General features: G+C 42.6%; 2 protein-coding genes and 1 long non-coding RNA gene across 3 annotated transcripts in view; 1 reads left to right on the plus strand and 2 right to left on the minus strand.

Annotated features, from left to right (window-relative positions):
- Positions 1-278: 278 nt before the first annotated feature.
- On the minus strand, positions 279-13,500 carry LOC105071985 (protein WFDC11-like). The gene is made up of 6 exons (XM_074347344.1): positions 13,217-13,500; positions 8,584-8,734; positions 7,281-7,422; positions 1,256-1,350; positions 876-988; positions 279-430 (listed from the first exon to the last, which is right to left on the minus strand). The coding sequence occupies exons 2-4, from the start codon at positions 8,682-8,684 to the stop codon at positions 1,306-1,308; spliced, it is 288 nt and encodes a 95-aa protein (XP_074203445.1). The 5' UTR covers positions 8,685-8,734; positions 13,217-13,500; the 3' UTR covers positions 279-430; positions 876-988; positions 1,256-1,305.
- On the plus strand, positions 424-4,729 carry LOC105071900 (uncharacterized). Its single transcript, XR_006726244.2, has 3 exons — positions 424-1,633; positions 3,112-3,254; positions 4,193-4,729. It is a non-coding gene; the product is annotated as an uncharacterized LOC105071900 (long non-coding RNA).
- Positions 13,501-17,318: 3,818 nt separating the features above from the next.
- WFDC10B (WAP four-disulfide core domain 10B) overlaps positions 17,319-22,921 on the minus strand; it is a 50,782-nt gene continuing 45,179 nt past the window's right edge. The window contains exons 3-4 of the mRNA XM_010958778.3: positions 19,187-19,329; positions 17,319-18,252 (exon numbers count right to left, since the gene is read on the minus strand). Of these exons, the coding sequence (XP_010957080.1) occupies positions 18,122-18,252; positions 19,187-19,277 (222 nt within the window). The 5' untranslated portion in view covers positions 19,278-19,329 and the 3' untranslated portion in view covers positions 17,319-18,121. The remainder of the gene's footprint in view (positions 18,253-19,186; positions 19,330-22,921) is intronic.

Below are 22,921 nucleotides of genomic sequence, written 5' to 3' on the forward strand. Positions count from 1 at the left end.
CTGGATTTAGGAGACTTTGAGGAGAAACAAGAGTAAGAGACGGAGATTATGGGGAGAAAGAAAAGGAGGAGAGAAGCCCTTAAAATGTAGAAGATCAGATATTTGGTGGGGGTGGGGATTCCCTCTTGGATGCTTATGTCTGGTCTCCAACCTTCTCTAGTCAGAACCGACATCCTTACCAGCTTGCTTCAGCCAGGCTTGGTGAAGGAAATTTGCTAAGTTAATGTATTGAGACTCACTGACCGATGGGCAATGTTTATACCAAAGGATACAACTTAATTGGTGAAGCTCCAAGCCAAAGGAGAACTGTCTTTGAGCGCAGTGGGCTTCCAGATATCCTGGAAATCACTCACACTTCTTGCGCAGGAAAGCCAGCCAGCAGCGGTAGGAGTCAGTCCTGGAGCCTGGCTCAGAGTGTTCTTCTGATACCCTGCAGGCAGCAGCACATAGCAAGACAGAAGTTTAACTCAGGCGATACTCTGCTCTCCACTTACAGGTGGGAGTATGAGGTAACCGGGGGAAGGTGGGCATGGGCCCAGATGGGCCTCTGGATTCCTGACACCTGCCTTTTGCACAAAGAAGGAGGAAGACTGGCACTCAGGGACAGAAACACAATAAATCCAAAGCAATGGGTTCTATGAAGTTGTTTATTTGTATTTAAAAATAGCACTCTAGGCCCAAGTTTTCCAGAGCTTGGAGATCTATTCATTTAAAAGGCCTCACTCTTAGTCCGGTTTCAGAGATTCTGACTTGCCCCTAAAGGGTGTTCAGGATCCTGGGGATGCCCCACCCCCTTCTTTGCACACTTCTGGTGTCCTAAATGATCCTAGGAAAGAAAAACCTCATCGTGCCCAGGCTGGGTACCACTCACGTACAGAGTTCTGGGTGAATTCTTTGGCCATCCTGAGACAGGGTGTGGGACAATGAAGAGGTCGCCAGGCATCACAAAGACATGGAACAACTGCCCCTCTCTCCCAAATTCAGGATCCTGGGCTTTCCAGATGATAAGGAGAGAGTAGGGGATTTAGAGTCAGGAAGGCTGGTATCTCTTTTTTGGGGAACGCTGATATCTTTTACCCCTTTTTACCTATGACACTTCAGACAATTCATGCCATCTCTCTCTCTGTTTTCTTATTTGAGAAACAGGCAATAATCCTTACCTCATGGGAATAATATTGACACCACCTGGGCAGGGAACTCATCCAATCAAGCCACAAGTAACAGCTCACGCCTCAAGATCCCCACCCCGACCTACCTCTGGAGGTGTCTGAGTTGAGTGTCTGCAGTAACAGGCTGACAGCTCTTTTATCTGGTCTCTTCTTGGGGAGGTGGGGGGACAGGGGGTGTGGCCTGGAACAGGGGACAGAAGAGGAGAAAAACAAAGTTCAAAGCCCTAGAACTTAATAGTGATTTTTGGTTGTGGCCAATCCTTAATTTCCACCCAGGAACGTACCCGTCACATCACAGACCTTCCTTTGATACTCACCCGGCCAGAAGTCCTGGACTTTCTTTGATGTGACCAGTATCTCCTGCTAAGCTAGGAGGGACATTGTGTACCTGGGTTGCAGCTCTGGCCACCCTCAGCAGACCCAAGTCTAGAGTCGTTATCTGATGCACCCGCGTTCATCGACAGGTAAGGAGCGGAGGACAGTCTTTATTTTCCTTTGACTTGTTGTGTGTGCTATTTAAGTTCCCACCCTTCCCTGTATGGATTCTCCTCTGCTAATTAACGCATAGCATTGTCTCCCACCAAATGCCCTATGGCTTTATGTGGATAAAAAGAGACTGAATAAGAAAACCTTTAGAAAAGATTAGATGACCACTTTAGAAAAGATAGATTTGAGGTGATCAAACCTAGCACTGAGATCTTGGCACAGGTTTGTTGAGTTGAGAGGTTGGGGGATTTGTTCACAAATATCGGAGACGGGCGTTATACTGGGCACACACACACATGATTTGGGGCTCATTAGAAAAAAGAAGAATCATGCAGGCAAGGGCCAGGGGCCAGGGACTCCCAAGTAATAGACCTCCACCTCCCAAGCCCTGGTGACAGGAGTGTTCCATACAGCCACAGGAGATGTCCATGTATGAGTGATTTCCCCCAGGATATGTTGGGTGCACCGAGCAGTGGAGAATATATGCCAAGATTCTGGGGACTTGGCTGAGGAGGGTGAACCAGTGCAGAGACAAAAGGCAGAATTTGGGGACTTGGATATGAAGATGTGGGAGCAAACTGGAGGGAAATTTGATGGGGACTGCAAATGGTGCCCAACCTAAAATGATTGAATTATGCATTCCCAAGACATCGGTATGCATATAACCTATATATATAATATCTATATGTGTGTACATATAGAGAGGGAGAAAGATGTAGATAGCTAGAGAGACGGATACAGATATGGATAGAGATACAGATATTTCCTCTCACAGTCCTTGACTTCTGGGGATAGCTCTGTGTGTGTGTGTGTATACATACTTAAATTATCTACTTACTTTTTCAGCCACAAATTCCACCTGTCTTTAATCTAAAAAAATCAAGGATTTATGAATGAAAATGCTCGCAAGGATACTGTCTAGGTAATCAGTAATTAGTATACTACAGATGCTTGACAGTAGATATTTAAGTGAGAGCTGTGCAATTTTGAGAAACCCTGTTCTGTGAAATAGTTACATGATTAAATGAGGGTGGACAAGATGCATAACAAAAGGTGAGTGATTCAAAATGTGAGAAAACCAAACATTTTATCTATTAAATATGCAAATAAACCAGGAAGAGAATACAATGAGGTTCATGTTAATTCTATGCAGAGAGATTACCACATTTTTTAATATTATTTTTCTCTTTTCCATACCCCTAAATTATTTGGTAACTAGAAAATAGAAATTGATTACATCATTCAGCAAAAATTAAAATTCTGTTTGCAAAAGGAGAGGGTTGGCTATGTAACAGGAGGAGTCATATCTGCAGAAGCCCAGGTCCCACATGAACACGCCACGGTGCAGGGCAGGCAAGGGGAGGAAACAAGGACTCCTTGCTCTGCCCTGGCTTGGCCAGCAGAGACAGGGAGGAGCCCAGGATAACCTCTTCTTTCCTGCTCTGTCCACACGCAGCTCTCCAGGGGAGTCCGGGCCAGACTGAGAGTTCACTACCCTGGTCAGAGCCATGCGAGCCCAGGCTCTGCTGCCCACCCTGCTTCTCTGTGTTCTGCTGCTGCAGGCCCAGGGAGGGCACCGTAACCTGAACAGGAGTCATAGTAGGTGATGGACCAGGGGACAGGGATGGGGAACGGGGAGGAGCGGGCTGCGTCCAGTCTCAGGAGAACCTGGGAATCGGAACCTTTCAGCGCACTGTGCTCCGACCACAGCACTATCAACACGCTGGTTCCTCCCAGACCATGGTCCTCCAGCCCCTTTATCTGGCCCTGGAAATAGTGATGATGATGGAAAGGAAACTGACATCTTTTTATTCTCTATCCCTCAAATCCAGAGACAAATGGTGCCTACAGTAGTGAAAGAGACACTGGAGCTGAGAATCAGGAGGGAAAACAAAACAACTCTTCTTTGATTTATGCCCACATGTGGTGGGTGAACATCCAGAGATGTTCACCAGAGTAGGCACAGAATGAAAGGACATTGGGAAAGCAAAGTTGAGGGTACACGAATCAAGTTAAAATTCTCTCAGAGGGCGCAGGACGGTGGCAGTGAAAGGGAAATATATATTGCAAGTGGTATTTTCTGGGAAGGGCCAGGGATGCTGCAGACAGTGACAGTATGAGAGGAGAGAGAGGGTGAGGAGGCACGTTCATCTTCCTCTCCGGTCCCTGCAGATTGTGGAGAGTTGGCAGGATGTCCTAGACTTCGTTGGGTTCTCAAGGTGAGGGTGTAGATGGATGTGGGGAGTGGGTGGAATTCACCAAGGCCATGACTGATGGGGGAGACCGGGTCCTGGTGGCAGGGGTATGGAGAGGGTCTGGGAAGTCCAGGCATTGAGGTCTACTGGGGGAGGAGGAGGAATAGGATTTAAGATATCACAGATCACTAGGATTTGGTGAAGGGCAGAGGGCGAGTTCCCTGAAAAGTCCAAAAGTGTTATGAATGGGACCATGTCTGGGGTCTTGGAGGAGGCTCTAAGCTTTAGAGAGGTGTTCTCTAGGGGTCTGGTCCCATTGCCCCCGCTCCTGCTCTGTTTCAGGAGTGCAGGTATCCTCAGAAATCAATGAATGTAAGAAGAGAACCAAAATAGAGATGTGCAAGCGCCCCTGTACACATCACCAGGAGTGCCAAGCAAACAACGTGTGCTGCACCACCTTCTGCGGGAACGTCTGCATGAACATCCTGTGAGTCAGGGCGCAGGCTGGGCTGTGCGTCCTGCTCCCCGAGCCCTCCATCCAGAGACTGTGCCTGTGATGGAAACACAAGGACCTCACACCCGGGCACAAGGATGTCAATAGGAATGCCACCCTCCCCACTGTCTGAACTGCTTGTTCCTGTTTAATAAACCACAACAAATGCGCAGGGACCTGCCTGTTTCATTCCCAGTGCTTGGGATCATTGAGCACCTGGCGCAGACCCCAGAGCGCACCCCCCAACCCAGGTCCAGGTCTCTGATCTCTCCCCTTGTCATGCTTCCCTGCTCTCGCTCCCTTCGGCCTCCCTCCAGGCCCCTGCGGGCTCAGCTCCCTTGTTGCTCTGCTCACTGAACCAGTACTCCAAGGGAGAAACTGCTCATGGGTGGCATCTCCCAGTGCCAAGGAGAACATTCCTCATCCTGGAGCCACAAGGGCAAGTTCAAGACCCTGGGGCCCAGGGTGGGAGGCCCCTGAGGAGGACTCTTTTTAAACTTGGTCCACCCCCATCCCACTCTCCTCATCCTCCTTGGGAGTTCGGGTTACTGTCTCTTTCCAGTGAAGGAAATGAATCCCAGGGAAGTTAAGTGGCAGGTCCAAGGCCAAAGGAGAGTGAGAAGTCATGACATGGCCAGAGGAGGATGTTTCCTCTGCCCTCCCTGCTTGCTTACTTCCTCTCCATTACGGTGAGACCATGGACATGGAAGCGAGTGCCTGTGCTCACCCTAGATACCCCCCATCTCCATCATCCACCAGTATGGTCACCCTCATAATGGGGTGGTGCCTTCCTTTAACTCAGTGCTCCCTACCTTTCCCCAGTCCTCTTCCTTACAGTCTCATTCTCTCTCTCTCTCTGTTTTTAATCCAGAGGGAAGCCACAAGGTGGAGGAACAGGTAGTTCATGGTGATCAGATCAAACATCCGATAACTGAGGCTGTTCTGGGCCATTATTCCTGGGTATATAATGGTCTCTTTTGTTGTTGTTGATTCAGGTTTTCTTTTTGAAAATCTCTAAAACTCAAACTTTTTCTCTCTTACTGTTTTTACTTTTTGCATTATATTTTTAGTCTTTTGGCTTCTTTCATTCTTTTTCCTCAATGCCTATTATAGTTATTTTAATTTATTCTGTCCTGAATATCTTGTAACAATCTTTCTTTCTAAGGTAACTTGTATCTTTTTCTTTCAATTTTTTACATTCTGTCAACCTCTTATTTCAAGTCTTCCTGATTTTTGTTGTCTACTTATGTGCTGACTTTTAAAATTTCTGACTAAATGTATTTTTTCCATATGTTAAAATGATTGTTTAGAGATATTTAATTAAAGTTGCAGTGCTGTATTACCCTTTTTGCTGACTCAGGGTTGTTCTAGTGGGAGAATTTCTTTTCAGCAGAAATGTTTCAAATTTCATTTTTTGTTTTCTTTAATAGTAGTTTACACTGAAGTTGTTTACTATTTTTCCATTACCTTTGTAACATTTTATTTTAATAGACCAGCAGTAACAGCTCTATGCTCAAATTATTTTTGGCTTTGGCCACTGGAAGCTCTTCAGGTTGGTTCCTTTGTCCCATTATTTGGGGTTTTGGCTTTTCCTCACTTTCTAATCCTAAAAGATGTCCCAGTCTCATCTTGTATTTTCCAAGCCCAGTTCTAGAATCAGTCATTCCTCTACGAAGCTTTGGCCCATGTACTGGAGAATGGTATTTAGAAACCAAGATCTGGGCTCTGTGTGCTTGTTACTACTGTGCTGTCACTACTTCTAAGCCCTCTTAGCAGGCATATCTAGGAAAGATATGTTTATGTATCTAATCTGTGTATACACATGTGTCTATAAATATTTTTGCATCTGTCTGTCTCTCTCTATATATATATTAAGCTGAACATGAGTTCATGTTGATATCTCTGACTTTAATCCAGTACCCCAGAGCTCATTCTAGCATTTTCCTTTTGCTTATTTGTAACCCCTCTTCTCTAACAGAAACCTGCCTACAAATTATTTACTTGTTTTTCAATCTTTTATACATGTAAAGTAGTTTTAGAGCCATTTGCCTATACCCTGTGAGAAACAAACTTACCAGAGACCTCTCTGTGAAAAACAGAATGAAAGGCTGCTTGCCAATTGCACACATTAAAATGGCATGAGAGAAATAAACATCTATTCTGTGAAGCCCATGAGTTAGGGTAATCAGATAGGGAAGGAAGAGATGGAAGCAAGAGTTGGAAACTTATGTACACTACAGGATAGGAATATAGAAGGTTGTGATAAGGGCATTCAAAGGTGGTGGAATGGAGTGGGAAAAACCCAAAGACCACTGTTGGCAAATGAGTTTATTTGCCAAGGATTTACTCCTGCCCAACCCTCAATGAGAATAGATGGGTATCCCAGTGGGAGGTTAGGGTTTTAGCAGTCTTTCATTGATTACCTACAAGAGAAAAAGGTGAGATGCTTAGAGGCTATGGAAGTCTGAAAAACAAGAATTCATTCCCAAGCTTAATATTACTCAAACTCACTAGAACAGAAATACTTCATATAACAACAGGCATTGTCCACTTCTGACAAGGGGGAATATTGGGTCATTGAACAAAGAAATGTAGAGATTTGGGTCCTGGCTGAGCTAAAAGGGCTCAAGGACAAGTCTGACTATGGAAGTAATGGCTAGCAATCTGGACCAAAAAATAGGAAAAGAGCAAATTGTTGAAAAATACAATAAAGACAGCACAGGCATTTGTTGTACAATGAAAGAAGTAAGGTGCCCCCAAGCTGGTATCTTGGTCTATTTGCCAGTGAATTGCCTTCCAGGTTTAGGGGACATTGTCTTCTGCTACTTTTGTGCCTAGGATTTGGGGTACCCCAGTCCTCTGTTTAGGGATACAGCATCTGAGAAGAAGGTGAGAATCAGTGAAGACACACACTCAAGCACACATCTCCGAACTCACTGCATTTTCCCAGCAGATGTTTCCACAGTAGGTCCAGCAGCACGTGTGATTTCTTTCTATGCACTTAAAGGTTCTGGTACACTTCTTGGCACATTCATGGATCTTTGGCTCTCCCCAGCACTCTGCAAGTAACATTTCCTCCCTGCAATTGAGACGAGATGGTAAGAAGCTGACAGGGGCCCTTCATAAGCTTAATAGCTCCTCCTAGAATCCCAGCCCCAAGTCCCCACCAAAGTATCTATCTGCCTTCTATGAAAAATTCCCTTCCTAAGCCTCCTTACTGAGTTTTCACTGACCCCGTCACATCTTCACTGATCTCTTTGCCTTCACTGCCCCCCAAGTCCTACAGTGTTGCAGGACTCTGGGTCCTCTTTGAGCATCCTAGAGACAGGGCTCTGTATGCTCCCAGCATTCATGTGCCCTCCTATGAAGTTTACGTTTTTATAATGGGAGATCTCAGAGCCTGAGATATCCTCTAGCCTCATTATCACACCTATTTCATAGTGCGGGAAGCTAGACCAGGGTGAGTAAGAAATGGATTCCCTCCCCTTGTCTTCCACTCATTGCTGACCCTACCTTTAATAACTCAGTCTCTCTCCAAATTCTTATCTCTCTCACCTTATTTTCTTGGCCCCCTCCATTGATTCCATTTTCTCATTATATGGCCCCCAACATTGCCCCAGGAAGGACTCACTTCACGTCTCTTGTCTATCTTTTCACATTCTTAAATATCCAACACTTAATTAAGGGTATACATGAAGAAATGGGAGGGAGGGTACAGCACAGTGGTTAGAGTTTATGCTTAGCAGGCACGAGGTCCTGGGTTCAATCCCCAGTACTTCCATTAAAATAACTAACCAAATAAATAAACCTAATTACGTCCCCTCCACCCATTAAAAAAAAACCCAAATCAACCAAACAAACAAACAAAAACCAAAAAGAAATGTCCATTTTGCACATAGGTAGGACACAGAGCTTCTGGAAGAATAGGAAAATATGACAGCTCTGTACTGGTGCCCTACCCTCCACCAAAGATAGCGTGACATGGGAAAATATTAGATCCTTATAACTTACGGACTGTATCTAAAAGCTAACAGATACTCATTGCTACTTTCAAGGTTAGAAGAAAAAGCATTAAAGGGAATTTCTTGGATCTCTGTGTATAGAAAATTATCTGATTCTCCAAAAGGTGATCCAGAGAAGGTGGATCCTGAGTCAGATGTGCAGGCATGAGACCCCTTCATTTGTCCAGAAACAAGCACAGCCTCATCACCCCTTTTGCTCCCCAGCCCAGCCGCATCACCCGTGGGTATGTTTTTCCTTCATTCCTCCCAGCACAGACAGGAGCACGGTACACACGAGCATTATGAGGAGAGGTGTCCAGAGCTTCATGATGCTGACCATACACGTTTGAATAGATGTTGTCAGGATTTTTTTTTCTTTCCCAGTTGCTGCTAGAGATCAAAAGACATAAATAAAGAGAGTTGTGAAGCAAGAGGAAATTCTTATGGAATTTCTTTACACTTGGTCTTCTAATTATTCTTCCTTGCCCTCCATCCACCCAACAACATGCACACACCAAAGCTGGATGTTGACTTCACTAAAAGGTATCTCTCCATCTCATGCTGTATGCCTTCCTTTTGCAGGAAGAAAATTTTTTGAATGTATTTCTTCCCTTGATTAAAAAGTAATTCAAAAAATAAATTAAAAAATTTCTGCTGTATAGCACAGGGAACTATGTTCAATATCTTGTAACAACCTTTAATGAAAATGAATGTATGTATATGCATGACTGGGACATTGTGCTGTACACCAGAAATTGACACATTGTAACTGATGGTACTTCAATTAAAAAATAATAAATTAATTTTTTAAAGTAATTCAAATTCAGATTACAAAATTGTTTAAATTACTCTTTCTTTGAGGTAACCTTGGGTTATAACATTATATAAGTTTCACGTGTACAACATCATATTTTGACTTCCATATACACTACAGCATGCTCGCCACCAAAAGCTTAGTTTCCATCTGTCACCATACAAAATTCTTAAGGCATAAAAACTACAAAGCAGGCAATGAAGTACTTTTAGTAACCCCACTATATGGGTGTAGTTATTTTGTCTTCTATAGGTGCAGATATATGGAAATCAATTGTTTTTATAAAATTGAAATCATTAGGCTTACTGTTGTATATCACGACATTTTATTTAAAAATTTGTAACATGATATTAAAATAAAAGTAGCCAAGACCTTTGGATAGATCCTAAAGTAAGCTTGTGACAGACCAACTTGTAGGACTTTTTCAAAAGAGAAAGAAAGATGGCCCCAAAGTGGTTAAATGACCCTTAATATCCTCACTTGTTTTAAAGGTGAAAAATGGTCAAGGATTTAACATATTTGAGGGAGGAGATTTTTTAGCAGATTTTCTTTAAAGAATACTGAGCTCTCTTAATTCCAAGTCACTGGAAAGGCTTCAAGGAGACCTCCCATGGAGCTCCCTATGTGCCCCTACGTGATTGTGGAGACACAGGAGGCGAGTGTCTAAGTCACATCCAAGAACACAAAAGGGAAGGAGACTCTCTGAAGTGACCTACAGCCACAAGAGAGGGGCTACCGGCTGCACGATAGAATTTGATAGGGCAAAGGATGCAGGAAAGAGCCGATGTGGGTTTGTGCCAGATTCATTCCAGACAGGCTGCTTGGAAAAGCTATGGAAACTCAACAGAAGAAAGTAGAAAGTGAGTGGCCAAGGAAAGATGTCACAATAAACCAGCCAGAAAGGAGATGGATTCGGCCAGATCAAGAGAACCACAGGTGAGAAACTTCCATCAGTGGGATTGGGGGAGACTCAACTTATGAAACCACGGCAGAGTCAACTTTAAGCAATATCAAGCCCAGAAAGTACAAAGTTCAAAGCTACAACACTGTCTGCCAAAAAGAGCTATCCTGACCCCTTTGTCTTGTCTCCCTCCTCCACCTGCAAAGTGGCACATAGCCACCTGCAGGAGAGGAAAGAGCAAGGAAATCGACCATTCTCTTCCCCAACTGCAGGTTTCTGGGTGCGGAGGAAGCCACAATTTAAATTCAAGCCTAGCGTTTTGACTATTATATGGGTTTCGACTTTTTTTTTCTAAATTTATTATATTCTATCAATTAATAATATAAAATATTGTTATCTAAATTTAGGCAGTGACTAAAAAAGTCAAGTTCTATAACCAAGCCCTCATACAGAGTCAGGGAAAGAATTAGCTCTTTTGAATAAATTTAAATGAGACAAAGGACTAGCCTTTCAACATATTAACAGTAACTCTCCCCATGAGTATTTCCCCAACATACTAGTTACACATATCATTATTTCCCCATGGATCATAAGACATCTGATTACTCTTCCTTAGAGGGGAAAAATGTCTTTGGAAACCTCCTTGCAACTAAAATGTGATTAAATCCATTATTAGCTTCAGAGCACAAATTTGTAGATCTAGAGGTCCTAGGCAAAGATACTACCTATTTCAAACCCTAGGTAGGGTTGTTGCCAGTTTTTCCTCCATTAAGACTGGTTTATTCTACCAACAGTCTACACATGTGGTCTTAACCATAAGAGGGAAACTCTCTCCCACTTGCTACCATACTGAAGACAGTGAACAAAACATGGGCACTGGAGTCAGAGAGACCTGGGCTTGAAACCAACCCCAACACATCTAGCTTAATATTAGCTATGTGATTGGTCAATCACCTAACTTCTCAAAACCTCAGTTTCCCTACCTATAATATGGGGTGACAGTAGCTTCATAGCAAATGTTGACTATATAACACACTGGCACACAGAAGGTGCAAAATAAATGTTGGTTATTATTATTATTGTTATGATGATGATGATGATGATGATGATGCCCAGACTCTCTTTTCCTCTCCAAAGGTGTGAAAGTTATTGAATTTTTAAAACAATTTTATTGAAATGTAGTTGATTTACAATGTTAGTTTCAGGTGTATAGCAAAGTGATTCAGTTACACACATACATACACATGTATTTTTTCTTTTCAAATCTTTTCCATTATCTGTTATTACAAGAAATAGAATATAGTTCCCTGTGCTATACAGTAGGTCCTTGTTGTTTATCTATTTTTTATATAATAATATGTGTCTGTTAACCCCCAAACCCTAATTTATCCCTCCCCGCCCTTTCCCCTTTTGTAACCATAGTTTGTTTTCTACATCCGTGAGTCTGTTTTTGGTTTATAAGTAGAATTTGTATCACTTTTTTAAGATTTCACATATAAGTGATATCATATGATACTTGTCTTTGTCTGATTTAATTCACTCAATATCATAACCTCTAGGTTCAAATTTTATTTAATTTTATTAACTTTGTTGTGGTCTTTTTAAATTTTTTAAACTATTTAACCTATTTGGAATTAATTCTGGTGAGTGGATGAGGTTCTATCCTTCATTCATCTGTCTTAAATTTATTTGTCCTGCAAAGATTTATATTAAGTGACTACTATAAGCCAGGCACCTTTCTAAGTACCAAGAATATAGTCCTGAACAAAGCTGGCAAAACCCCTGCCCTCATAAAGCTTAATCCTAGTAGAGGGTTCCGACAATAAACAAGATACATAAAAGAAATGCGTAACAACAGACGGTGCTCAATGTGCAGGAGAGAAAATAAGAGGAGGTCCCAGCCCCTGGAACACAGAATATGCCAAATAAGTTCTGGCTATTATTTTAGGCTATTATTTTATTTTATTATTATTTTATCATGGTAGTGAGATTTGGGATTCTGAAAGAAGAGGTTAAGTACCATTCAAAAAAATTCCCAGCCCTTTGCCCACTCCTCTCTCACTCCCAACCTGGTGCTTCAGGCTCCTGAAGCCAAAAAGAAAGGAAGCTACAAGAAGCAAAATCAAAGGAGAAGTCTGGTTATTGTGAATTAAACAGTCACAATGGAGAAATTGTCTCTTTCCCTGCCAATAACCAAGTTTCCATCAAAGTCTTTATTCTCACTTCAACACTTTCAACCAAGCAAAAGAAAACCCACATGCATCGGTTAAAATTCTCTCAAATGTTCAAAAGCAGGCGTGACACCCTGAGACATTTTAATATTTGCAAAACTCTCTAGCTTGTTCTCCTCTTGGTTTATGTAAAAGATTATAAAATAGGAAAACAAAATTTGAGGCATGTGGACCATTAGATGGGTTGCCTTTAACTTTTAAAAAACTATTATTTGGAAATAATTTCAAAGTTACAAGAGTAAGAACAGTACAAAGGGCAGCTGTATACCATTTGCTCAGATCCACCTATGTTAGGAACTGACCCCTAATTATTGCTTCCTCTCTCTTTCACATATATATATATACATATTTTCTAAACCATTTGACAGTAAGTATTATATATCATGGTCCTTAGTAAGGAATAATACTTCAGTGAGTATTAACAATAGGGACATTCTCTTATATGATCACAATACAACTATCAACTTCATTAAGTTTAACATTTATAAAATATACTTTTATCTAATCAACCACGAGTTTCCCATTTTATAAATTCACCCAGTAATGCCCTTTGTCTTTTATGACATTGAAACTTTTGAAGAACACAGCCAATTTTTTGTTCTAAATAAACATTCATTATCTGGGGTTTGTCTGAAATTTCTTCATGATTAGACTCAGGTCAGGCATTCTCAGTGGGAATACTCTGTAGGCAACACACAGTGTCCTCGGGGTATCACTTGTAAAATGGACCCGGTGTCCATCCGCGTCATTTTTCTCTGTTTCAGTTTCTCCATTCGAACAACAAGGACAATCATCTCTTTTATAGAGGGATGGTGTTGGCATGATTTGGAAGTATGATCTGGACAGGGAAGTCACCCTATCAAGCCATAGATGAAAGCATTTTTCAGGCTTGCACTTCCAGCCCCAGGACTCTGACCTCCACCTACCTTGGAAGATGTCAAAGTTGGAAGTGCTGGTTATTTGTTTGGTGACCCTTCTTCCTGGTCTCTGGGGACCGCAGAGCCTCTGCACAGGGGCAAGCTGATGAGCAGAAGTGAGTTTAAAGACTCAAAATGTAATCACGATTCTGGTTGTGGCAGATCTGTGGGTTCTGCCCCAAGCCATAAGTTGGGTACACACAGAATATTATCACTGAATTCCTATGCAAGGAGTACTTTCTTTTTTGCTTTTTGCTGCAGTTAATACAGGCAGAAGCAGAACACTGTAGAACTGCAGGAGCCTCCCCTCCCCCAGCACACGCAATTCCTGGGTATCTGGGTTCCCCTCCCCCAGCACACATATTTCTTGGGTGTCTGGGTGACTGTGGAGGTGGGGGGATCTGTAGGGCTATTTTTCTCTAACATTTGTGTGATGACTTTTGTAAGGTCCCATCTATCTCTATATTAATTTCTCCATTGCTAGCATCAGCCTAACACTACATTATCACCAGTGCCTTGTGGTTTTTGAGCTGATGAAATGAGAGGGCTCTGCCAAGGGAGCTTAGAAAGGCCATTTGAGGAGATTTAAAACACAACTTAACCTGGGTTCAAATCCAACTCCCACTTACTTTGGGCGAGTCACTAACCCTCCCTGGGTGTCAATTCTTCTTTTGCAAAGTGGGGATATGACAGTACTTCCCTCAGAGGGTTGTTGTGAGGGTTCCATGAATGATTATTTGTTAAGCACTTAGAGCTAATGTCTGGCATACAAGCAGTACTATAAGATTTATTAAATAAACAAATGAAACATTTACCCAGTGAAGCGTCAAGCATCACCCAGTTTAATACTAAATTCACTATGTGTCAGATATTTAACATGTATTAACTAATATTCTCAATGACCCTATGAGTTTCATACTAGTCTAATTCCTATTTTACAGATGCAGAAACTGAGGCACAGAGGAGTTAAGCAACTTTCCCAAGGCCACACAGCTAGTAAATGCCAGGTACAGGATTTAAAAGAAGTGAATCTAGAGCCATGTGAGCCAGACGGTGCAGCCCCCAGATCTCTTGGGACTGGGAGCCATGATGCTCCTTGGACCCATTTCCCATCACCAACATCACTCTCTCCACTTGCCTTTATAACACTAGCAAGGAGCACAATGGGAAGAGGAAGTCCAGGGGCCAAGCCGACTGTGGATACCTCTGTGTGAGTTCTGATTGAGTCTCGGTGTGTTCCCAGAGTTGCGTGGCTAGAATGGGAAGGATGGGGAGCAAGAGGGAAGCAAAGTTTTATGGATTGCCTGAACATCTTCTTCTCTGGGTCTGTTTCCTGGCCTCTTCCCACTTTACAACAAATCCTTGGCTTCAACCTCTTCACGGGGCCCCTCATCACTTCATCCCATACACTTCTCTCTATAGAAAAAGATGGCTTCTTTCCAGAGTATCATTTGTTGCTTTTGTGCTATTAAAAGAGCAAGCCATAGATTAGTGCATAACTCTTGCAAATCTATGCAAATGACAAAGAAATTTAAAATTTTTAATTTTGTCACACTATGCTAACATTTTTGTGTATATCCATATATTATATATACACACATATTTGTGTATATACATATATAAGTATGTATTACATATATATGACTAAAAAGCTGTAAGGCAAATAAAAAACAAAAAATGACAGACGTAAGCCCCTCCTTATCATTAATTACTTTAAATATAAACAGATTAAACTCTCCAATCAAAACATAGAGATTGGCAGAATAGATTTAAAAAAAAACACATGATCTAATCATTTGCTGTCTATAAGAGATTCACTTTAGATCCAAAAACACAAACAGATTGAAGGTGAAAGGGTGGGAAAAGATGTTCCATGCAAATAGAAACCAAAAGAGAGCAGGGGTAGCTATACTAATAGCAGACAAAATAGAGCCTAAATCAAAAAAGGTTACAAGAGACAAAGAAGGACACTCTGTATTAATAAAAGGTTCAATACAGCACGAAGCTGTAACGATTATAAACTTTTATGTACCTAGTAATCATCAAAATATATGAAGCAAAAACTGACAGAACTGAGGTGAGAAATAGAGACAGTTCTACAATAATAACTGGAGACTTCAATCCCCCACTCTCAGTAACAGTTAGAACAACTAGGCAGGAGGTAAGTTAGAAAATAGAGGACTTAAGTAACACAGTAAAACAGCAAGATCCAACAGACACGTACACATCACCCAACCCAACGATAACAGCACACACATTCTTCTCAAGGGCACATGGGACATTTTCTATAAGAGACCATATTTTAAACCACAAATTAAGTCTCAATGGAACGGGCAGGCAACTTTCAAACCATCCTGGACCTGTTGCAGAATTTTTTCTTAATCTGGATTCCACACAAAACTAGCAGGAAATAGCTAAGAGGGGAATGCCCCAAAGGGGACTTTTGTTGTGTCCAAACTCCAAAGAGCCCCACCAAACGTTGTGTCTTTCTTCATGGTGGGCAGTACAGGGTGCAGCCACTTGTCCCCTGCCTGAGGGACTATCCCTATATGTCCCGGACAACTGGATCTCCGGAAATGTCACCGATCTAACAAGTCCTGGACTAGTAGCAGGCGTATCTCCCACCCTCTGGCACGCATGTGGTTAAGCACCTAGGCTACCTGCTAATTCCACTCTCTAGGGCCAGTGAGCATAACGTAATAAACGTGATGAACGAGCATGATGTTCTCTGGGGTAGCAAGTGATCAAAGCCTCTTCAGACTATTAAGTCAAAGAACCAAAGAGAAGAGTTAGTCCTGAGGGAAGGCAGTGCAGGTACATTGCTAGATCTATACACACGAGAAAGCTACTTCTGATTATCTTGGTTGATAGGAATAGGAAGGAAAATACTTGTTAGGAGCAGGTCTGGAGCTTGAGAAAAGAACAAATCATGCAAAAGCCACAGCAACCATGAGGCTATGTGTTTGGTCACGGACAGACCAGCCCCGTTCTGTGATTCTCTGCAGGCTGGGACTTGACATTTCAGAGGCCCAGATCATGGCAGAATCTGCATTTGCTTCCCCTTCACCACCATTAGTTTCAAGGTTTTCTGGGGGTCCCCACTCCTCTCCTTTACATAACACGGAAGCACAGAGTTGTTCTAATAAACACAGAACATGCACTGATGTCCAGACAAGCACTGTTCCTAGCCATAGCATTCTAGGTGTAGCCTCAGTTCTTGAAGGCAGAGTGGAGAGTCCAGAGAGGGTCAGGGTACAAGTTACCACAAGGGAGAAGGGTCACTGCTTCTAGTAAAATTCATGGTCCTTGGTGCTCCTACCAGTGGCAAGGAATAGGTCAGCCTGGCACCTATGATACGCACATACGGTAGGGAGTACCGGACTTGGTTGTGGGAGGTCATTCCCCATGTGGCCCCTGGCAGATTGCCTCTCTTAATAGTCTCTCCTGAGGTGTTTGGGACATGGCCGAGGGTTGGGAAGATGCTTGGAGTGTGAAGCAAATAAGAGTTCCCATAGAGCAGACCCTTACCACTCAACTGCCTCTAATAATATCTGTTTTGGTGGTGGGTCATGGTCTCTTTCCTAAGGCCCCTTGTCCAAGGGTAGCTCTTAGCAGAAGTGGAGGAGATCCTCCAACACCAGGAGCCCTGTGATGCTTCTGAGGTGGGTCAGAGGGGCCTGATGGAGGCATCTTCGGCCTCTGGTGTCTCCTTCACTGATGCTCGGCAGGAAGCACTGGCCTGGAGCAAAACATTGCACATCCAGCATGGCTTGCCTGCCCGAGTTCTTCACACTTGACTCCAGGTCCCCACTGGCTACATGTGACCCGGTCTCTGGATTTAGTCCCAGGACCATTTCAGGGGAGTTATGGTTGCACAGAGTAGCGGGGGCCCTGAACCCCAGTGATTAATTCCCACTGACCCATCATGAAACCACAGGAAAGACCCACAGCCAGCCTGTGCCAATTCATCCTTAGCCGCATCACCACGAACCACCTGTACCTCCACCCTACGGCTTCCCTTTGGATTAAAAACAGAGAGAGAGAGAGAATGAGACTGTAAGGAAGAGGACTGGGGAAAGGTAGGGACCACTGAGTTAAAGGAAGGCACCACCCCATTATGAGGGTGACCATACTGGTGGATGATGGAGATGGGGGGTATCTAGGGTGAGCACAGGCACTCGCTTCCATGTCCATGGTCTCACCGTAATGGAGAGGAAGTAAGCAAGCAGGGAGGGCAGAGGAAACATCCTCCTCTGGCCATGTCATGACTTCTCACTCTCCTTTGGCCTTGGACCTGCCACTTAACTTCCCTGGGATTCATTTCCTTCACTGGAAAGAGACAGTAACCCGAACTCCCAAGGAGGATGAGGAGAGTGGGATGGGGGTGGACCAAGTTTAAAAAGAGTCCTCCTCAGGGGCCTCCCACCCTGGGCCCCAGGGTCTCAACCTCCACCCACCTCACATTGAACTTGCCCTTGTGGCTCCAGGATGAGGAATGTTCTCCTTGGCACTGGGAGATGCCACCCATGAGCAGTTTCTCCCTTGGAGTACTGGTTCAGTGAGCAGTGCAACAAGGGAGCTGAGCCCGCAGGGGCCTGGAGGGAGGCCGAAGGGAGCGAGAGCAGGGAAGCATGACAAGGGGAGAGATCAGAGACCTGGACCTGGGTTGGGGGGTGCGCTCTGGGGTCTGCGCCAGGTGCTCAATGATCCCAAGCACTGGGAATGAAACAGGCAGGTCCCTGCGCATTTGTTGTGGTTTATTAAACAGGAACAAGCAGTTCAGACAGTGGGGAGGGTGGCATTCCTATTGACATCCTTGTGCCCGGGTGTGAGGTCCTTGTGTTTCCATCACAGGCACAGTCTCTGGATGGAGGGCTCGGGGAGCAGGACGCACAGCCCAGCCTGCGCCCTGACTCACAGGATGTTCATGCAGACGTTCCCACAGAAGGTGGTGCAGCACGTGGTGTTGGTTGGACACTTTAGGAAATATGAGCAGTGTTTGCTGCAAAGATATTCGTCGGGTCGCTCCATACAGGCTCTCATATCTGAAAGGAGCAGGAGTAGGAGGAGGGTCAAGGGAACCAGGTTCAACAGAGCAGTCTTCTCAAGTTTAAAGCCTCCTCAAAGACCTGAGAACTCAGGTCCCACTCATGACACTCTAGGACTTTTCAGGGAACTCACCCTCTGTCCTTCACCAAATTCTGGTGATCTGTAATATCTTAAATCCTATTCCTCCCTCCTCCCCCAGTAGACCTCAATGCCTGGACTTCCCAGACCCTCTCCATACCCCTGCCACCAGGACCCGGTATCCCCCATCAATCATGGCCTTGGTGAATTCCACCCACTCCCCACATCCATCTACACCCTCACCTTGAGAACCCAACGAAGTCTAGGACATCCTGCCAACTCTCCACAATCTGCAGGGACCGGAGAGGTAGATGAACGTGCCTCCTCACCCTCTCTCTCCTCTCATACTGTCACTGTCTGCAGCATCCCTGGCCCTTCCCAGAAAATACCACTTGCAATATTTCCCTTTCACTGCCACTGTCCTGCGCCCTCTGAGAGAATTTTAACTTGATTCGTGTACCCTCAACTTTGCTCTCCCAATGTCCTTTCATTCTGTGCCTACTCTGGTGAACATCTCTGGATGTTCACCCACCACATGTGGGCATAAATCAAAGAAGAATTGTTTTGTTTTCCCTCCTGATTCTCAGCTCCAGTGTCTCTTTCACTACTGTAGGTACCATTTGTCTCTGGATTTGAGGGATAGAGAATAAAAAGATGTCAGTTTCCTTTCCATCATCATCACTATTTCCAGGGCCAGATAAAGGGGCTGGAGGACCATGGTCTGGGAGGAACCAGCGTGTTGATAGTGCTGTGGTCGGAGCACAGTGCGCTGAAAGGTTCCGATTCCCAGGTTCTCCTGAGACTGGACACAGCCTGCTCCTCCCCATTCCCCATCCCTCATCCATCACCTACTCTGATTCCTGTTCAGGTTACGGTGCCCTCCCTGGGCCTGCAGCAGCAGAACACAGAGAAGCAGGGTGGGTAGCAGAGCCTGGGCTCGCATGGCTCTGACCAGAGTAGTGAACTCTCAGTCTGGCCCGGACTCCCGTGGAGAGCTGCGTGTGGACAGAGCAGGAAAGAAGAGGTTATCCTGGGCTCCTCCCTGTCTCTGCTGGCCAAGCCAGGGCAGAGCAAGGAGTCCTTGTTTCTTCCCCTGCCTGCCCGCACCATGGCGTGTTCATGTGGGACCTGGGCTTCTGCAGAGATGACTTCTCCTGTCACATAGCCAACCCTCTCCTTTTGCAAACAGAGTATTTTCCTGAAGGAAACAGTATTTCTATATTATAATGATAAAATAATTTATAGAAAAATTAAAGAAAGAAACATTTTTTAAAAGACATGGAAACAACTTAAGTCCATCAATAGATCTATGGATAAAAAAGATGTGGTGTTTCAATGACAAATGCTGGAGAGGCTGTGGAGAAAAGGGAACCCTCCTACACTGCTGGTGGGATTGCAGTTTGGTGCAGCCACTGTGGAAAACAGTATGGAGATTTCTCAAAAGACTAGGAATAGGCTTAACCATATGACCCAGGAATCCCATTCCTGGGCATATATCCAGAAGGAACCCTACTTCAAAATGACACCTGCACCCCAATGTTCATAGCAGCAATATTTACAACAGCCAAGACATGGAAACAGCTTAAATGTCCAACAACAGATGACTGGATAAAGAAGAGACGGTATATTTATACAATGGAATACTACTCAGCCATAAAAACTGACAACATAATGCCATTTGCAGCAACATGGATGTTCCTGGAGAATGTCATTCTAAGTGAAGTAAGCCAAAAAGAGAAAGAAAAATACCATATGAGATCGCTCATATGTGGAATCTAAAAAAAAAAAAAACATAAATACAAAACAGAAACAGACTCATAGACATAGAATACAAACTTGTGGTTGCCAAGGGGGAGGAGGGTGTGAAGGGACAGACTGGGAGTTCGAAATGTAGAATAGGCAAACAAGATTATACTGTATAGCACAGGGAAATATATACAAGATCTTATGGTAGCTCACAGCGAAAAAAATGTGACAATGAATATATGTATGTTCATGTATAACTGAAAAATTGTGCTCTACACTGGAATTTGACCCAACATTGTAAGATGACTATCACTCAATAAAAAAAAATTTTAATTTTAAAAAAGATGTGGTATATCCACATACAATGCAATATTATTTAGCCATGAGAAAGGAGGAAATCCTGGCCTTTATGACAACTTGGATGAAACTTGAGCCATTATGATAAGTGCTGACAGAAAAAGACAAATACTGTATGATGTCACATATGTGTAATCTAAAAAAGCTGAACACAGAGAAACGGAGCAGAGTTGTGGTTTACTGGAGTCTGGGGGACAAGAGGAGATGTTGGGGAAATGGTACAAACTTCTAGTTATAAGATGAATAGATTCTGGGGATGTAATGTACAGCATGGTGATTACAGCTGATAATAGTGTATCATATACTTGAAAGTGGTGACGAGAGTAGATCTTAAATATTCTCACCATTAAAAAGAAATGATAATTATGTGCTGTGATGGAGGTGTTCGATAATGCTACATTGGTAATCATTTTGCAATATATAAGTGTATCAAACCACACGTTATACACCTTAAACTTACACAATGCTCTGTGTCAACTGTATCTTAATAAAGCTAGAAAACTTAATATATTACCTATATAATTATGTATATATTACACATACATATTTTCCAGCTTTGTTAATATAATGTAATGCATATGATGTGATTGGTTAATTAATACTATATAAGTTTTATTATTAATTAATGTATCAAATATAATTTCTGTATTATTAATTAATATATCAAAGAAAGAAACACTAGAGGAGGACATGGGAAGAACAGTGGTGTACACTCAATTCTTAGAGCTCAAAGGGACCTGTTAGCTAAGGGCTCAGGGCGGATTCTCCAGGAGGAGGTGATCATTAACCAAATATTTGAAGAATTAACATTAATCTTTTCCCCCTTTGTAATATAATCAGCTATGTAATCTCATGTTTTCTTTACTTATATTGTTTTATACAGACAAAAAAGTTGTATAAAATAAAGCTATTATCGTTCACATTTTTTTTAAGTCTAAAAAATAGAAGAAGAGGGAACACTTCCTGAGTCATTCTGTGATACCAGCATTATCCTGATACCAAGCCAAACAAAGGCACCACAAGAAAATAAAACTACAGGCCAATATCTCTTATGAATATATAGATGCAAAAATTCTCAATAAAATGCTAGCAAACTGAGTCCCACACAATATTAAAACAATTATACACCATGACAAAGTGGGATTTATACCAGAAAAGCAAGGGTGGTTAAACATATGAAAATATGTATTAGAACACAATGAAATACACCTCTTTAATAGAATGAAGGAAAAAAAAATCACAAGATTATTTCAACTGATATAGAAAAAGCATTCACAAAACCCCCCACCTTCACAAAGCTGGGAATAGAAGGGACTTATCCAACACAATTAAGGATACCTATGAAAAATACACAACTATCATAAATTTTAGCAGTGAAGGAGTGAAAGCTTTCCCCCAAGATCAAGAATAAGAGAAGGATGCAACTTTGATCACTGCTCATCAACACTGTACTAGACGTTTTAACCAAAACAATTAAGCAAGGAAAAGAGATGAAAGACATCCAAATTGGAAAGGAAGAAATAAAACTACCTCTATTTGCAAATGACATGATCCCATACAAAGAAATTTCCAAGCAATCCTCAAAACAACTTAGTAAAGCTAATAAATGAATTCAGCAAAGTTGCAGAGTACAAAATCAACACACAAAAATCAGTTGTGTCTCTGTACACCAGCAATGAACAATCCAAAAAGGAAATGCCCATTTTTAGGAGACTGGTTGCCTGCACATGGTGTGTGCACATGGTGGTGTAGAATACAGCTGTAATAAAGGGGAAATATATGAATTGCCTTAAAGTAATTTTCAGGATATATTGTTAAATGAAAACAACAAGGTGCAAATGAGCATATTTGTGCAAGAAAAAAGCAAAATTAAGGATTTAAGTAACTAATTATCTTTATCTTATATAAAACTTTTCAAATAATTGATAAAGAAGGGTTACTACTCAACACATTCTAGGTCGATGTAAACTTGCTACAAAACCAGGCAAGGACAGTATAAGAAAGTTTACAGGCCCAGTTCCCTTATGAATATGTATGTAAAATTCCATAAAAATAGCAAACTGAACCAAACAAATATAAAAATGATAACACGCAACGATCAAAGCAGATTCCTGGAGAAATGAAAGAACGATTCCATGTTAGACAATCTGAAATGTAATTCAATACATGAACAGATTCAAGGAGAAAAATCATACTATCATCGCAACAGATGTAGGAAAGAACAGATATAATTTTGCACAAATTAATGAAAATTTTCTTTCCATGTCAGGGATGAAAGAGAACTTTCTAAATTCGATGAAAGACGTTTGTGAGAAACATAAAACAGACACCATCTTAAAAGGGGAGATTTAAGAAGCTTTCACTTTAAATCAGGAATCAGTTGAAAACACACACTGTCACCACGCCTGCACAACCATGTTTGGAGGTCCTGGGCTGCACCACGTGGCATTATAAGTGGCATCAAGTTCAAAGAGGAAAAATACA

The sequence above is a fragment of the Camelus bactrianus genome, chromosome 19 (assembly GCF_048773025.1).
Source record: "Camelus bactrianus isolate YW-2024 breed Bactrian camel chromosome 19, ASM4877302v1, whole genome shotgun sequence".
NCBI lineage: Eukaryota > Metazoa > Chordata > Mammalia > Artiodactyla > Camelidae > Camelus > Camelus bactrianus.